Source organism: Garra rufa, chromosome 7 (assembly GCF_049309525.1).
Source record: "Garra rufa chromosome 7, GarRuf1.0, whole genome shotgun sequence".
Lineage (NCBI taxonomy): Eukaryota > Metazoa > Chordata > Actinopteri > Cypriniformes > Cyprinidae > Garra > Garra rufa.
In genome coordinates, this window is record NC_133367.1 from 38,524,392 (window position 1) to 38,542,527 (window position 18,136).

Sequence of the window (18,136 nt, forward strand, 5' to 3'; positions counted from 1 at the left end):
TCTGTGCAACCAGGGTAAAAAGAGCCTTTGTCTAGCATTACGCGGACAAGGAGGCCCTGTAGTCCTCGGCCCTCGGGCACACGAGGAGAGGTAGTCTAAGTCCTTTGTCTGGGGTTTAGCCAGAACAAGAGGGACCGAATGACCACTGTCTAGCACTCGGCGGACAGATGGTATACGGTAGTCCTCGGTCCAAGAGGACAACGCACTCGACCTCAAGAGTGCTCCCCGGGCACCCGGGGAATGGGGTTCTACCTCTGTCTGGTCTCCGGCCAGAGCGAGAGGTGCTCCTCGGCTCACACGAGGAGTCTAGGTCCTTTGTCTGGGCGTAGCCAGAGCAAGAGGGACTGCAACGACCACTGTCTAGCACTCGGCGGACAGATGGTGTTAGGTAGTCCTCGGTCCGCAGACCCACGAGGACAGTGCACTCGACCCCAAGAGTGCTCCTCGGCCCGCAGGCGCACGAGGAATGGAGGTCTTCCTCTGTCTGGTCGCCAGCCAGAACGAGAGGTACTCCGCGGCCCTCAGGCACACGCAGAGTCTTAGTCCTTTGTCTGGGAGTTAGCCAGAACAAGAGGGACCGAATGACCACTGTCTAGCATTCCGCGGACAGATGGTGTTAGGTAGTGAGGCACTCCTCGGCCTTATTCTAAGGCAGACGAGGAGTCTTAGTCCTTGGTCTGGGATGAGGCCAGAATACCAGAGGGACCGAACTACACTCGGTCTGATAGCACCCTGCGTCAGAACACGAGGACAATTAAGCCATTGTCTAGCATTCCGCGGACAAGAGGGCTGTACAGTTCTCGGCCTCCAGGCACGCAAGAGAACCGTGGACCCCTTGCCTGGTTCGCCAGCCAGTGCAAGAGGCACCCCTCGGCCCTCAGGCACACGAGGAGTCTTAGTCCTTTGTCTGGGGTTTAGCCAGAACAAGAGGGGCCGGATGCCACTGTCTAGCACTCAGCGGACAGCTGTTGAAGGCAGTCCTCGGCCCGCAGGCACACGAGGAATCTTAGTCCTCTGTCTGGGAGTACGCCCAGAACGAGAGGGAGTAAGACTGGGTCTGATGGCAGCATCAGGGCATGAGAGTAAGGGCTTTTGTCTAGCTTTCCGCGGACAAAAGGTATCATTGCAGATCTCTTTAGTGGCGAAGTGACTTCTCTTCTCTCCGTAGAAAGAAGGCGCCTTGCGAAGTCTCCTCCTGGCTAGGGAGGTGGCTGACTCTCTAGGCCTAGCGCACTAGGCCGAGAGCACAGCTGAGCCTGGAGCGGCTCTGAGGTCAAGTTCGTAATACCTGACGAATGTCAGGGGCGTGGACCAACCCGCAGCATTGCAGATGTCCTGGATGGGGACACCTGCCGTCAGAGCTCTCGAGGCACTCAGACCTCGAGTAGAGTGAGCCTTGAGTCCCAAGGGAGAGGGGAGATCAGAGGACTCATAAGCAGTAGATATGGCATCGATGATCCATCTACTAATAGTAGGCTTTGAAGCCGGGCTCCCCCTCTTAGGGGGGCCGTAACAGACAAACAGTTGCTCTGTTTTACGCCACGTGGCAGCTCTGTGGACGTATGCGTCTAAGGCTCTGACTGGGCACATGCAGTTCAACTTCCTGTGATTTTGCTCCACGTATGGAGGAGGATAAAACGCCTGCAGCGTTACGGGCTGTGGTGCTAGGGAGGGGACCTTCGGGACGTACCCGACCCTGGGATACAGAAAGGCCTTGGCCATCCCTGGGGCAAACTCTAAGTGAGACGGGGCCACTGAAAGGGCCTGCAGGTCCCCAACTCTCTTAAGAGAGGTGAGGGCTATCAGAAGCGCTGTCTTAAGGGTAAATATGCAATCTGTAGTTTCTTCTATGGGCTCGAATGGAGGCGCACATAGGGCTTCTAGGACCACAGCCAGGTCCCACGTGGGGACCCTGGGTGTCACTCGAGGCCTGAGCGCACCGCGGAGGAATCGTATGACCAGGGGCTCTCTGCCTACTGAGAGGCCACCTAGAGGGGCGTGGTAGGCACTTATAGCCGCCACGTAAACCTTCAAGGTGGAATGAGCTAGCCCTGCGGATAGGCGAGACTGTAGGAACTCCAGAACTGTACCAACCGGGCAGTTGACTGGGTCTAGGTGGCGCTCGCGGCACCATCTCGCGAATAAGTTCCACTTGAGGCCATACAGTTTCCTCGTAGAGGGAGCTCTGGATTGGAGAAGGGTCTCAACAACCTCGGTTGAGAGACCCGCTCCTATGAGTTGTGCCCCCTCAGGGGCCACACCCATAACCTCCATTTCTCTGGGTGGGGGTGGCATATTGCGCCCCCAGCCTGAGACAGGAGGTCCCTCCTGACGGGAATCTCCCATGGAGAGCCGTCGAGGAGAGATATCAGGTCCGAGAACCACACTCGGGCCGGCCAGTACGGGGCTACTAGTAACAGCCGTACTTGAAACCGGCGGACCCGTTCCAGAACTCCCGGGAGCAGAGCGATCGGGGGAAAGGCGTACAGACGAAGCCTCGGCCATGTCTGTACCATGGCATCCAGCCCCAGTGGAGCTGGAGGAACTAGAGAGTACCAGAGGGGACATTGCGATGTCTCTTGAGTCGCGAAAAGGTCCACCTGTGCCTGGCCAAACACTCTCCAGATCTGCTTCACCGCCTCTGGGTGAAGCATCCATTCCCCGGGCCTCGGCCCCTGCCTCGACAGGACGTCTGCTCCCACATTCAAACGTCCAGGAATGTGGACTGCTCTCAGGGAGAGGAGTTTTCCTTGAGACCACAGGAGCATCCGGTACGCCAGCTTGAATAAGGGGCGTGAGCGGACACCTCCTTGATGGTTTATGTAATAAACTACCGCGGTGCTGTCTGTACGGACCAGAGTATGTGAGCGGAGTGGAGCGGCAACAATTTCCCCTCCGCGCTCAGTGCATTTAATAATCGCTCCGCTCCAGCTCCGCTCCGGGTTCACAATTTCCCGCTCACGCTCCACTCCTCGCTCACTGATATCAGAAACACCGCTCCGCCTTCGCTCCGCATCAAAAAATTCTGAAATAGTCTAATGTTTGAAATATAATGGTCCTGTTCATAACACATATAAAAAAAAAAAAATACTTCAATAAAACAACAGGAGAGGTTGGAACACTAGTGTGCAAACTTTGTTCCTACTACCACATACCAAGCTATATAACATTGTCAGCATTAAAAGAGTATAACTACTGCTTTATGCAGTGCAAAGTTTGTAATGAAAGTAACAATACATTTTCGTCAGTTATTTTACCTATGGATCGCTGCATTTCTAACAAATTTCTGCTCATTCGAAATCGGATACCATTACATTTGTTGTAATGCATTGTCACAGCGATTGCGTGTGAATAAGTGCTGCACATGTTTAAATGAGGCTTTCAGCTGAATATATTTAGTATCTAGAAGGAACAATCTAATTCCTTGTGAACTGTAATTTACCGCTCATGTCCATTCACATTATTTCTGATTTGAGTGATCCATCTCTATCAAGCTAAATATGTTTAACATGTGAATTCCTTATTATGCAGTTATATTACGGACCGTTGGCATGAATTGTACTTATGATGGAGCGGTGGCGGAGCGCACTTGGAGCGAGTGAAAACCACGACGCTCCGACTTTTCAAAAATCCACTCCTCCCTCCATTCAAAATCACACCGCTCCACTCCGCGCTCCGCTCGCACTCCGCTCCGCTCACATACTCTGGTACGGACCAGCACGTGACGGTTTCTTAGGTCTGGTAGAAAACTCCTGAGGGCCTGGAACACAGCCAACATCTCTAGGCAATTTATGTGCCATGAGAGGTGGTGAGGGCTCCACAGGCCTTGGGCTGAGCGGCCACTCATGACCGCTCCCCATCCGGTAAGGGACACATCTGTCGCTAGCGTGACGCGGCGGCAGGGTGCCCCCAGAACCGGACCCTGAGAGAGAAACCAAGGTTTCTTCCACATGGCCAAGGCACGTAGGCAGCGCCGCGTGACCTTGATCTTGCGGAATGGGTTTCCCCTCGGGGAAAACCCCTTGGTTTTGAGCCACCACTGCAGTGGTCTCATATGCAGCAGTCCAAAAGGTATCACGTTGGACGCGGCTGCCATAAGACCTAACAGTACTTGGAACTGTTTGACAGTGAGTGACTGGCCTAGCTTGACCGCATTTACTGCAGTAAGTATGGAATCGATCCGAGCAGGTGACAATTGTGCCCGCATCGTGGATGAATCCCACACCACGCCTAGAAAAGTAGTCCTCTGTAATGGAGAGAGGACGCTCTTCTTGGCGTTGAGTCTCAACCCCAGCTTTTGTATGTGAGCGAGAACAGCACCTCGATGCTGAACCGCTAACTGTTCCGAACTGGCCAGAATAAGCCAGTCGTCTATGTAGTTGAGTATGCGGATGCCCTGGAGTCGCAGTGGAGCCAGCGCAGCATCCACACACTTCGTGAAAGTCCGGGGTGAGAGAGCTAGGCCGAAAGGAAGTACTCTGTATTGGTACGCTTTGCCCCTGAAAGCGAACCTGAGAAACTTCCTGTGTTGAAGAAGGATGGAGACGTGAAAGTAAGCGTCTTTTAGATCTATCGTGACAAACCAGTCCTCGGACTGGATTTGTGACACGACCTGCCTGACAGTGAGCATTTTGAACTTCAGTTTTCTGACTGAGCGATTTAGCAGCCTGAGATCTAAGATGGGCCGAAGCCCCCCATCCTTCTTCGGAACAATGAAGTAACGGCTGTAGAACCCGGATTCCCTGTCTTGAGGAGGGACCACCTCGATGGCCTCCTTCCTCAGAAGAGTATCTACCTCTTGTTCCATTACCAGACCCTGCTCGGGGCTTACTAAAGTTGGAAATACCCCGCTGAAGGGCGGCGGCTTGCCGCCGAACTGAATAGCGTAACCCTTCTCTACAGTACGCAGGACCCACGTTGTAACATTTGGCAGTAGCTTCCACGCTGCCAGAAAGTTTACTAAGGGTACCAGCCTCTCGAGGCTGGTGTCTGGATTTCTCTGAGGAACTAATTCGGAAGCCTGTAACAGAGAACTGGCAGGGAGTTCCTGAACTAGCTCCTCTGTAGACCCCCGCGGGGGCTGCGAACTCTCCAGGGCCGCTACGTTTCCGAGCGGAACAGCTAGAGGATGTTCGCGGGAAAGCGCCGCGCCCTGTAACACTGGCAGGGTTAGCTGACTCATCTCCTGAGGGCCACGAGGGGGTTTGAAACCCGCACCTGAGGGTACGGTGCAAACCTGCTCGTGAGGGGCTGCCCTCAATGGCCCTGAGCCACAACCGTCAGGGCCGTTTGGCCGAAGACCTCTTAGATTGAAGGACGACCCTCAGGTCGGGCTTCTTCTTCGAGGCCTTCGGCTTAGAGCGTTGCTGACCCCGCCCTCTAGGCCTGGCCGGAGGAGCACGGGCGGCAACGCTCTGTTTTTGTGCCTCACGGTGGGAGGAGCTGGTACACGGCTGAGGCTGATCCCGTCTAGCAGCCTCAGAGGAGTAAACCCGGCGAGGAAGAAATGTCCTGAACGCCGCCGCCTGTTTGCGGGCCTCCTGGTGCCTGGCGACAACTGTGTCGACCGAAGCACCAAAGAGGCCGGCTGGATCCAGGGGGGCGTCCAGGAGCGTGACCCTGTCCTTTTCTTTGACTTCGGACAGGGTCAGCCAGAGATGCCTCTCCGCGGCCACCAGGGCTGCCATAGACCGCCCCACAGCTCGGGCGGTCTCCTTGGTGGCGCGGAGAGCGAGATCTGCGGTTCTACGCATCTCTGTGATGTTGACTTCCTCGCCATCATTAAACTCCTTTAGCAGGTCGGCTTGGTACGCTTGGAGGATTGCCATCGTGTGTAGGCATGTACCAGCCTGACCTGCTGCCGTGTACGCCTTGCCCATTAAGCTAGATGTAACTTTCAAAGGCTTAGTGGGCAAGGGCGGAGCCTTCAAGGACGACGCCGAGCCGGGTGACAGATAGCCCGCAAGCGTCTGTTCAGCCCGTGGCATCGTCCTATATCCGTGCTCCTCCGCACCCCCCACGTTTCCGTAATTTTCAGAGGGGTTAAAGAGGCGGAAAGAGTACGGCTTCTCCCACGATTTAGAAAGCTCTTTGTGTAAATCGGGGAAGAAGGGAAGACTCCGCTTAGGAGGTGCTGACTTTGTCCACAGGAAGCGATCATCCAAACGGCTTCGCTGCAGCTCATAAGTTTGACTTTGTTCAGCGGGCCAAGAGATGTGAAGCTTGGCGACCGCGTTTGTCAGCACCTCCATCAGCTCCTCGTAGTGAGGCGATCGGGGTGGCGGTGGTGGTTGCACATCCAGGCTCTCAAAGTCAACCTCCTCGGAGGAAGACAAGAGAAGCTCTGGGATCCCCTCCCGGGGGGAAGAAACCGCAGTGCGGGCTTCCACATCCAGGAGGAGATCGCTCGATCCGCTGAGTGAGGGTGGAGATAGGGGTTCACCCGTCTCCATACCCTCCAGCAGATCGAGCTGCGAACCCCACGAGTGCAGCTGCCGCTCCGCCTCGGCGGAAGCGGGGCCAGACCCGCGGGGAACGCTGGTGAAAGCCCCCTCCTCAAAGAGGGCTTTCCGGGAGCGAAGCACCCGCACTGGCAAACGTTCACAGTGCGGACAGCCAGCCTTTTCGAGGGCTGACTGTGCGTGCTCCGCCCCCAAGCAAACCACACATAGGCTGTGTGTATCCCCACCAACAATGAAACGTTGGCAGGGAGGAACACACCGCCTATGTGGGCGCTGCACCGCCACAAAACTCTTTTTTAAAGGTTGCTTTGAAGCCATATCTACTCAAATAAAAGTGTACCAAACTGGGCACGAAAAAAACAGCAGAATGGCTTCGAGACAGACACAGACATAGAGCGCTCTCGCTGAATGACAAAAGCTGCCGCCGGCTTCAAACGCACGTGCTTTATACTTCCTGGACGGTGACGTCACCGCGCCTGTGACGTCACCCCCGTCGTTCATTGGTTGTAGACATGATTCAGAGTGCGGCCCGCCAATGGCGTTCCCCATAGCGTTCCATGACGCGGCTCGAGTTCCCGGAAGGGAACAATAATATCAATAACCACTAGATGGCTGCAGTACTGAATTGCTGCATATAGGTTGAACTCTATGAACCACTGTTATGATGAATTTGACCTCTTAATTTTTTTTACTTTATCACAAGTTAAAATTGTAATTTTAATAAATATATATCTGTGTTAGGTGAGACTATACAAAGATGCCAAAATATGCTTAGATATATATGACCATGCTATAAGGAAAAGACAAAGTAGTAAATCATTCATTATTTATTTGAAACAAAGAACATCAAATTTCAATAACTCAAACTAATTGGTGCCAATTCCTGGGTCTTTATTTTTGTATGTGTGAGTGAGTTTTTATAAAAAAAAAAAAAAATCCAGCTCTGTTATAGGCTCATTGATTGCATTGTTTGTTTGTGTGTGTGTGTGTGTGTGTGTGTGTGTGTGTGTGTGTGTGTGTGTGTGTGTGTGTGTGTGTGTGTGTGTGTTGTTGCCACGTTGAGAAGGTTGTACAGGATCACCCCTTCATTTTTGTGTATGTAATATATGCATTGTATTGGATGTACTGATTTTTATTTGACAAAAATAATAAAAAATTCTCTGAATTACAGTTTTTCCCATTCATTCCTAGGGTGCCCATTTTTGTCCACGAAAGCGGGATTAAGGAGTTTTTTTTTTCACCCACTTAACATTGTAGAATCGAGTCTTTTTTTTTTTTTTTGCGTGTTCAGGTGGCAAACTTAGGAAAAGTAACCAAGTCTTGTACCACTCAGATCAAGGGAAGTATTTTTAAAAAATTAATTAAAATTACTTTGCCCACATTTGTCCAGCTTACGGTAAGAACCTTTGACTGAATGGTTCTTTGTGGAAACAAAAATGGTTCTTCTATGGCATCGCTGTTCAAGTTCGCAATGATCCTGTTCTGAATCTTTGTTACCTGCAGGAACTGGATGTGATCCTGTGTGAGTGAAAGCTTCTCCAGCTCAATGTTTCTCCTCCTCAGATCATTGATCTCCTGCTCCAGTCGCTCCAGTTGTCCTTCAGCTCGACTCACTGCAGCCTTCTCCTGATCTCTGATCATCTGTATCAGTTTAGAGCAGCTTCTCTCAATGGATGAGCAGATGAGCTCAGTAAAGATCCTCTCACTGTCCTCCTCTGCTGTCTGTCCAGAGCGCTGTTAGGACACACCGTGATTCAGGCTTCAATGGGAAAGAGGAGAGTCTGGACTGAGGTTTAGTCAAACTTCTCTTCTTCTTCAGACTTACCTTATGAGACTCCACAGCCTCTCTCAGCTGCTGAAAAACTTTCTCTCTCTGCTGGATTCTCTGCTGGGACATCTTCTGTGTCTCCTTTAGCTGGTGCTGCAGGACAAATGATTGATAGTGAATGTCACAGAAAACTACTGTTATTAAATCATCAGTGAATACAAGAAAGTGGAACTGATAACCAATGGCTGTAGGTTCAAGTTCTAGGAGTGATGATCGTTTACATCATCTAACATTAATTATGATAATTATTAAGACCTGTTTCACACCGCAAGCATAGGTATCATGAAAGTGAAACTGACACAAACGTAGAACTTCACATTGACTGTGTTTCTGTGTAATTAACCTGCATCTCTACACAGAAAATAAACATTAACTTGAAAATAAACTTGATCTATAGTTTTTAATACCTGTTTCTCTTTCCACTGTGCTGCAGCTGATACAGTGTCATGGTTTTTATGTTCATCCATCGTACACAGCACACATATACACTTCTGGTCAGTGCGACAGAAAACCTCAAGGATCTTCTCATGTTTCTGGCAGATCATCTCCTGCAGTCGTCCAGTGGCATCAGTCAAATTGTGTCTCTTTCCTTTAAACCACCTCTCATGTTGTTCAAGATGATTCTGACAGTAAGCATTCTGACACACCAGACAGGATTTGATGGCTTTGTATTTTCTTCCAGGACAGACATCACACTGCACATCTCCAGATTCAGCGTCACAGTCAGCAGGACGTTTCCTCTTCATCAGTTTGTCCACCCATTTAGCCAGCATGGTGTTTGTAGCTAAAGCAGGTCTTTGACTGAAAGTCTCACTGCACTGATGGCAGCTGTAGACTCTCATCTGATGCTCCTGATCCCAGCAGCCTGTAATACAGCTCTTACAGTAACTGTGTCCACAGGGAATGGTCACTGGATCCTTCAGGAGATCCTGACACACTGGGCACAAGAACTCATCCTGAAAAGCGCTGGCTTCTTCCATTTTACTGTTTGATTACAGAGACACAAGCACACGACAGCTCAGCTACACTTCGGTTTCTCTTTCACTTTCTCTCACATGTTTCCTGTTTCCCGCTTTTATGTTTGAGATACATAGTGTTGGGGAGTAACTAAATATATTGGAATTATGTAATTCATTTACAAACTAAATGTCAATTAATTAGTTAATTAAAATGTTAATGATCACAAAAGGGGTTACATCCCAAAAAAATTTCACATACCCACATAAAACTTTTTTTCAGACATTGCATTGACTGGTCTAAAATATGAGACTTTTTTCAAGGGTTTAGGACACAGAATAGGACACATGCTTCTTCGATAACTGTTTTATTTCCTATTTGGGTTTATAAATAAACTGTATTTTTTAAGATTGTTTTTTCCAAGGCATTGTTAGATTTCCTGTCATAACTATGCAAACATTTAATTTCAAACCCAGCTATCACAGCTATTAAACTATTTCTTATGATGTTATTTATGTTATGATCTCGTTATGACATATAGTGCAACTGCACTCACAGTGACCCTAGTTTGATTCCCGTCTCGAGCTCCTTTGCCGATCCCACTCCCCTCTCTTCTCCCAGCTCTTTCCTGTCATCTCTCTAGGCAAGGCAAGGCAAGGCAAGTTTATTTATATAGCACATTTCATACACAATGGTAATTCAAAGTGCTGTATACATAAGAGGAGTTAAAATCACAATAGCATAAAAATCATAGTCATAAAAATTTAACTCAAGTCTCTACTTTCCTATCACAATAAAAGGCATAAAAAGACCTCCCAAAAAAAGTAAAAAAAAAAAAAGTCTGAATTTGTGGTGGCTGTGCTTTAAATTAAATTATTACACGGTACTGTGGAATGCTTAATTCTGATTGGTCAGTCACGACATTCAGGGGAACTTAAGTATATGCTTGATCATTTTTCTTGGCGGAAGCTTTGTGTTTGGTTAGCTAATAAATTATTAAAGCTTAATTCAATATTATGTGGACAATTTCTTAATTCTGTCATCCTGGTATCGTGGACTCATGCACTCATGTTTCATACAAATGCAGCTGCTGCCGTTTATTTTTTATTTTTTTGTAAACTGTAATGGATCATAAGATAACTAACAAACTAGTACTACTTCCTTAATTATTTATGAGGTGAAATGTTGTGTAAGAAAACTGGTAAAACTGCATGGTATACCTAAAATGTCTAATTTGAACTTGCCGTTGCTAGCAACTGATTTCTTCATGGAAGCTTTGCGTTCAAATATTTCACTCAGATCAGTGTTTCGTGTCTAATAATTTTGACCTAAACATCTAAATAATCTATGAAGCAGTTGTGTAATAAGTGGGATGTTGTTGTTAATGTAGCCAGTTGTTACTGCAAAATAAAGATGTATATTATCCCTTACTTAATTCAAGTGATGAAGGATTTTGAAAGTCTGACAATAATGTTGATTGCTACTGTAAGATTAACTCTGCCTGGTTTAAATGTTTCAAAATGAATAACAGTTGAAAATATTCGAAATTTAGAAAAGTAATCAAAAAGTTATTAAAAGTAATAAGTTACATTACTTTTATAAAGTAATTGAAAAGTTACACTACTTATTACATTTTAAATCAAGTAACATGTAATCTGTAACCTATTACATTTCCAAAGTAACCTTCCCAACACTGATAGTACGTGTGTAAAACTGTGTTAAACACTCACATTTACTTAAGCTGCTTTTCAATTGCACAGTATGGCATGGTACTTTTCGGTACAGCTCACTTATGGGGGGTTTTCCACTGTGTAAAGTACCTAGTACTTTTTTCAGGCAAGCTGAACCTTTACCAAAATGTGACGTGTAAACCCTGCTGATTACTGATTGGCCAGAGAGAATCGAACTTTAAACTTGTGACACGAGAAAACATCGAATGCTGGAGTTACAGACTTTACAAAAAACATAGTTGGTTTTATTTTTATACCAATTTTACAAATGAAGATGTCACCAAATGGAGGTTTTGTGAGATTTTGTGAGGTGTTGTGGTCTCTCTCTCTCTCTCTCTCTCTCTCTCTCTCTCTCTCTCTCTCTCTCTTTAACATTGTAATTTCGTGTCATTTACATGTTTTAACCACTGATCTATAATTTAATAAATTATTAACAAGCTGTAAATTTAAAGGGGTCCTATCATGCTCTTTTACAAAGTCTTTATTTTGTTTTGGGGGTGCACTAGAACGGCTTTATTTCCAGGCTGGCACAAATGGCTCGATTAGTTCCGGGTTCCACCTTCCGAAAAAACAAATGTATTTTGATTGGTTAGCAGTCCCACTGCATTGCAACTGGCTAACAGCTTAGATGGCGTTCAGTATTGCCACGCCCCTTCCTAAAGCAGCAAACTAGATTAAAGTGATTATTAAGTTTTAAATATGGACGGACCAATCAAAAACAAAGCACATGACTAAGACAACCAATGAGAACAGGACATAGAACTGAGGAACCAATGGCAGCAATACATGAGGGAAAGGGAAGCAAGACTAAACAAGGAACATGGCAAAACTTCAAAATAAAAGACATGAAAACATGAACATGAAAACCCCAAAACAAAACCAAACCCTAAACACCACGTTACAATACTTCCCTTTGAAGTGGACTTTGAGATTTGTTACTTTGTAGATATTTTGTATGCCCAAACATACACACCACACATTGGCTAAAGTTCAAAAGTGAAAAAGCATAATAGGACCCCTTTAAAATAAAAACAAACCTACAGTTAATAATTAAATGTGTGACAATAAAAAACAGCAACTTTCGACACTGGAAGACACAGGAACACAAAACACTGAAAAGAGCTGGAGCTCCATAAAGTGAATAATAAAATGATTTATTGACTGTGATCATCTGAATGAAAGGTAATTATGATAGTAATAATTAAATGACAGATGTGACACTACATTACTAAATCAACACAGAGTTTGAAAAAAGCAGAAACACATGGCTACACAGGACTCTTACTGTCTATATGAGGATTTATCACACACATTTATTCTGACATGTTATTTCACTGACAAAAATTCAGCTGCAGAATTAATGTGATTAATGAGAAAGAAAGAGATTCTACAACATCTCACTCTTACTGATTTATCATGCAGCTCAAAGTATTATGGGTATAATCTCTTGTCAATCTATTCTGATTCATCTACAATGTTTGTCAGTTTCACTGATGATCCAGATCCAAACCCAAACCCAGGATAGAGCGGCTGGGTGAATGTGGTATGGACTGTGTGGATGAGGCTCATTGTGTCAGAGACATTGTAGAAGGACAGAATTCCTGCACTGTGATCCACATACACTCCTATTCTCCTGCTGATGGGATTGACAGCGATTTCAGTCTTTATGATATTGTGTCTGAATAAGTAACTGGAGGGAGAGCAGTACAAACTCCAGGACTGATCATTATATCCAAACATACATTCATTACCCCCTCCCTTCCTGCTGATGCTCTTATATGACACTGCTATGCGCAACCCACCAAATATACTTCCAGTCCACTCCAGCTCCCAGTAACAGCGTCCACACACACTCTCTCTACACAACACCTGACGAAACACATCAAATCTGTCTGGATGATCAGGATACTGATCTTTCTCCACAACAGTCATTCTGTTGCTCTTAGACAGAACGAGGCGTTTATGTGCTGTTTTCAGATCCAGAGTGAGCTGATGGGAATCTGATTGAGATAAAACACATCAGAATTATGAATCAGTTTGATCTTTTCATGTAGCTGAACTTCATATTTGGAGTATCATCAGTGCCTCAGCACAGATGACCAGATATCCTATGCAAATAATCATTTACATCATCAATTATAAAACTCTTCTTTCACCTCCTACAGGAAGAGCATGAACACACTCGTGAGTTTTTCTGATTGATTTCTTACATTTTAGGAAGTCTTTCCTGGTTCTGGGAACAATGTTGGCGAATTTAACTGTGGAAATCAACAGACATGAACAGTGTGATTCTCATGATCCTGCAACCATTCCTAAGACATTTTTAATAAGATGCTCTCCATGTTATGAGATGATGATGGACTAATTTTATGAAAGTATGAATCTCCAGGACTTTACCTCTGTCTGAGATCTTCTTGAGCTCCTCTTTGCAGAAATCCTCCAGTTTGTCTCTCAGCTGATGAACAGATTCTCTCAGGCCATCAGAGGAGAAGAGAGAAATGAGGAGATCGTCATTTACTTCTGTAGTTTCAGGAGGTGCTGAGAGAGACTGGAAAATCTGCAGAAAACAGAAATGAAAACTCATCAGCTCCACACTTCATCCAATAACTGCACAATTATCAGATTTGTGCAGCTCTTGTTGACTTGGTTAATATTTAGTAACTTAATCCAGCACTTTCACAACATTAGCTTCATTCTTCTCATATTCATTGCATTACATTAGAGTTACAGATTCTAGTATTTGACACTAATGCCTCATTTCCTACGAGTGGTAGGGTTCAGTAGAGTACAGTACGCTATGCAAATATTACTATTTCCATTGTCAAAAATTGTGAATGGTACCAAAATACCGTACCACTTATTTGGTACCCTTCTGTTGGGGTACCTAGCACAGCAAAAGGTACTAAAAGGCTGGCGCTAAACAAAAGGGTGTCATGAAATATAGTTTTACATTTGAAATGGCCATTCATGGATCATAATTATTGCACATATTATTTAGTACCAATTTAGTAAATCTCTTCAAATGAAATAAACAGGACTGAACTAATATGTAGTACAATTATTTTATTGGTTAAAAGTTACACTTAAGGTGTTTGGTCCCATCCAAATATATTCAGAGCGCAAAGTTGTTTAAAATAGTTTCCAGTGTTTTACTAATAACTGATATGCATTAAAAATATTTCTTACTGCACTGCAATTCAGGTTTGCTAGCATTTTTCATTGGTCATGCATCAAAAATAATGTCTTCATTCCCTCCCTAGCCCCACCCCTGCTCTCTCACTTTTGTTTTTACAGGCGCACCGGTTTGCTACAGGAATATCACAAAAGGAGTAGCAAAAGTCGAAGCGCTAAGATTTGAAGTTGCACAGACATATTTGAGAGGTTGTAAGTGCCGACTTGAGGTTGTACAGTAAAACTGAAGTGCGAAAGCAAATATGTCTGTCATTTTGTTTATGTGAATGTCATTTTACACGTTTGTAACTATTAATTTGCAAATTAAAATTAAAATTGCATTCAGTTTTTCAGATCAGAGCTGTGAATGCAAATTTCCACTTACACATGCGAATATTAATATGACAAGTTCTCACATTCCGATCAGCATGCTCTCAAGTTTTCTACTGATTTGCCTTCATAGATCTGGTTCAAGTCAACTCTGATACTGTTCAGTGTTCGATCACTGTTACCTGCAGGAACTGGATGTGATCCTGTGTGAGTGAAAGCTTCTCCAGCTCAGCATCTCTCCTCCTCAGATCATTGATCTCCTGCTCCAGTCGCTCCAGTTGTCCTTCAGCTCGACTCACTGCAGCCTTTTTCTTATCTCTGATCAGCTGTATCAGCTCAGAGCAGCTTCTCTCAATGGGTGAGCGGATGAGCTCGGTAAAGATCCTCTCACTGTCCTCCACTGCAGAGCGCTGTTAGGACACACATTGATTCAGGCTTCAGTGGGACTGAAAGAGGAGAGTCTGAACTGAGACTGAGACAAACTTCTATTCTTCTCCAGACTCACCTTATGAGACTCCACAGCCTCTCTCAGTGGCTGACGATCTTTCTCTCTTTGCTGGATTCTCTGCTGGAACATCTTCTGCGTCTCCTTCAGCTGATTCTACAGGACATATTTGTGATAGTGAAAGGCATAGAAAACAACTGGCACTAAACCATCGATTAATCCAGGAAAAGTGGAACTGATGACCAATTGTTGTAGGTTCTAACTACAAAAGTAATCAGTAACAATCATCGAACATGGATTATGATAAATTTTAATGCCTTTTTCAGACTGTAAGCATAAGTATCATGAATGTGAAACTGACACAGACTTAGAGCTTCACACTGACAGTGTTTCTGTGTAATTAACCTACATCTCTACACAGAAAATTGGATCACTACACTGAGTGTTAACTTGATCAATATATTTAAATACCTGTTTCTCTGTCCTCTGTGCTGCAGCTGATACAGTGTCGTGGTTTTTATGTTCATCCATCGTACACAGCACACATATACACTTCTGGTCAGTGCGACAGAAAACCTCAAGGATCTTCTCATGTTTCTGGCAGATCATCTCCTGCAGTCGTCCAGTGGCATCAGTCAAATTGTGCCTCTTTCCTTTAAACCACATCTCATGTTCCTCAAGGTGATTCTGACAGTAAGAGTTTAGACACACCAGACAGGATTTGATGGCTTTGTATTTTCTTCCAGTACAGACTTCACACTGCACATATCCAGATTCAGCGTCACAGTCAGCAGGACGTTTCCTCTTCTTCAGTTTTTCTACCACTTCAGCCAGCATGGTGTTTGTAGCTAAAGCAGGTCTTGGACTAAATGTCTGTCTGCACTGAAGACAGCTGTAGACTCTCTTCTCATCCTCCTGATCCCAGAAGCATGTAATACAGCTCTTACAGTAACTGTGTCCACACTGGATACTCACTGGATCTTCCAGGAGATCCTGACACACTGGACACTTGAAGTCATCCTGAAAAACTTTGACTTCTGCCATTTTACTGCTTGATAGCAGAGACACAAGCACACAATAGCTCAACTGCGTTTCAGTTTCTCTTTCTCTCGCAAATTTCCTGTTTCCTGGTTCTGTGTTTGAATGACGTGTAAAACAGTTGTGTCCGTGAGTCTCTCTCTGTCTGTCTGTGTGTGTGTGTGTGTGTGTGTGTGTGTGTGTGTGTGTGTGTGTGTGTGTGTGTGTGTGTGTGTGTGTGTGTGTGTACCTGGTATTCATCACGTTGTGGGGACCAAATGTCCCCACAAGGATAGGAATACCAGTAGATTTTGACCTTGTGGGGACATTTCTCAGGTCCCCATGAGGAAACAGGCTTATAAATCATGCACAATGAGTTTTTTTGAGGAATTAAAAGTGTGCCCAATCTCCTGTGAGGGCTAGGTTTAGGTGTAGGGTAGGTGTAGGGTGATAGAAAGTACGGTTTGTACAGTATAAAAACCATTACGCCTATGGAATGTCCCCATAAAACATGTAAACCCAACATGTGTGTGTGTGTGTGTGTGTGTGTGTGTGTGTGTGTGTGTGTGTGTGTGTGTGTGTGTGTGTGTGTGTGTGTGTGTGTGTATGTGTGTACCTGGTATTCATCACGTTGTGGGGACCAAATGTCCCCACAAGGATAGGAATACCAGTAGATTTTGACCTTGTGGGGACATTTCTCAGGTCCCCATGAGGAAACAGGCTTATAAATCATGCACAATGAGTTTTTTTGAGGAAGTAAAAGTGTGCCCAATCTCCTGTGAGGGCTAGGTTTAGGTGTAGGGTAGGTGTAGGGCGATAGAAAGTACGGTTTGTACAGTATAAAAACCATTACGCCTATGGAATGTCCCCATAAAACATGTAAACCCAACATGTGTGTGTGTGTGTGTGTGTGTGTGTGTGTGTGTGTGTGTGTGTGTGTGTGTGTGTGTGTGTGTGTGTGTGTGTGTGTGTGTTGTGACATTGTGATTATTGGATTTCACTTTTTCCTTACATCTTTTATTATAAAGGGGAAAGGTGGAAAATTAACTATATTCAATAAAAAAAATAAAACTCAAAGATGAAGGAACACCTATTTACATGAAATACCATGGTTTTATCATTCGTAGTCCGAAGTAACGTCTTGTACCTCTGTGAAAGGGATGTGTTCTTGTCTCCATCTGCTCTCTGATTGGCTGGTGACATGTGACCAAGCCCCAGCTAGATTCTGAGAGCATCAACATAGCTGCTGATTCTCACACATGTTCAGGAATAACATGAGAAATAAAGCATCACTGAGGAATATTTATGTTTGATTTGATCCGTCATGAACATAATACACACACTACACAAATGCAGGTGGATGCTGGTAAAGTAGCTAAGACTTTTGAGGCCTAAAACTGAACTCACCACACTTAAAAATACAATATATACAGTATATAAATGTACAGTGTTAATATGACAGCGTTTTGATTTTTCACATGTGCATTACCTGTACTGTAGTTTGAATTATGCATTGCATTTCATAATGTTATACACTTAAAAAAAGGGAGAGAGAGAGAGAGAGTTAAAGGCTCTTCGTATAACTATATATTATGAATCAAGAATGTTTATTTTTGTAAGAGGGTAGGATTAATGGGAATAAAAGTAAATGTAAGGGTATCCATCAGATCTGGACACAGACTGGATCTGGGTGGCTACAGTGATTTTGGAATAAAAGTGAAACAGACTAATATTAGCATAGATGCCATTATTCTTACAATGTAACAAGTACATTGGATGTTAGGGCACGTGTTCCTGGTTCCAATTCATCTAATTAGTGCAGCCAAACAATCATTTCAACGGATTTGACTAATAAAAATGCGCTAGTGTGTTATGTGTAAGCCAGATTAATGAGATGGGTATCTAGTCTACATTAAAACTGACAGGGTGTGGTTTTATCTTAGAGACACCCATCTCTTCACATGACTTTCTTTCACCACCCAGAAACTCGCAACCAGCTTAAGTGACAAGGAGATGGATGAATTGTGAAAACAAATATATATATAAGTGGGCCGTATACCTATACGAATTGCACTGTAGGAGATGGGAATGAGTCTTCAACTTCTGTGAAATTACCACATCAAACGAGACGTGCAAACATGGATGCAGTTATGAAGCCGCTTCAGGACAGGTGCGTTGCTAGACCCTTTTTTTCTGG

The 18,136-nt window shown here is 44.9% G+C and overlaps 1 protein-coding gene and 1 pseudogene across 1 annotated transcript; both read right to left on the reverse strand.

The window, feature by feature from the left end:
• LOC141338155 (NACHT, LRR and PYD domains-containing protein 3-like) overlaps positions 1-18,136 on the reverse strand; it is a 73,461-nt pseudogene that overhangs the window by 2,885 nt on the left and 52,440 nt on the right.
• Positions 12,149-16,013, reverse strand: LOC141338429 (tripartite motif-containing protein 16-like). The gene is made up of 6 exons (XM_073843973.1): positions 15,394-16,013; positions 14,983-15,078; positions 14,660-14,887; positions 13,374-13,533; positions 13,187-13,234; positions 12,149-12,976 (listed from the first exon to the last, which is right to left on the reverse strand). The coding sequence occupies exons 1-6, from the start codon at positions 15,964-15,966 to the stop codon at positions 12,432-12,434; spliced, it is 1,650 nt and encodes a 549-aa protein (XP_073700074.1). The 5' UTR covers positions 15,967-16,013; the 3' UTR covers positions 12,149-12,431.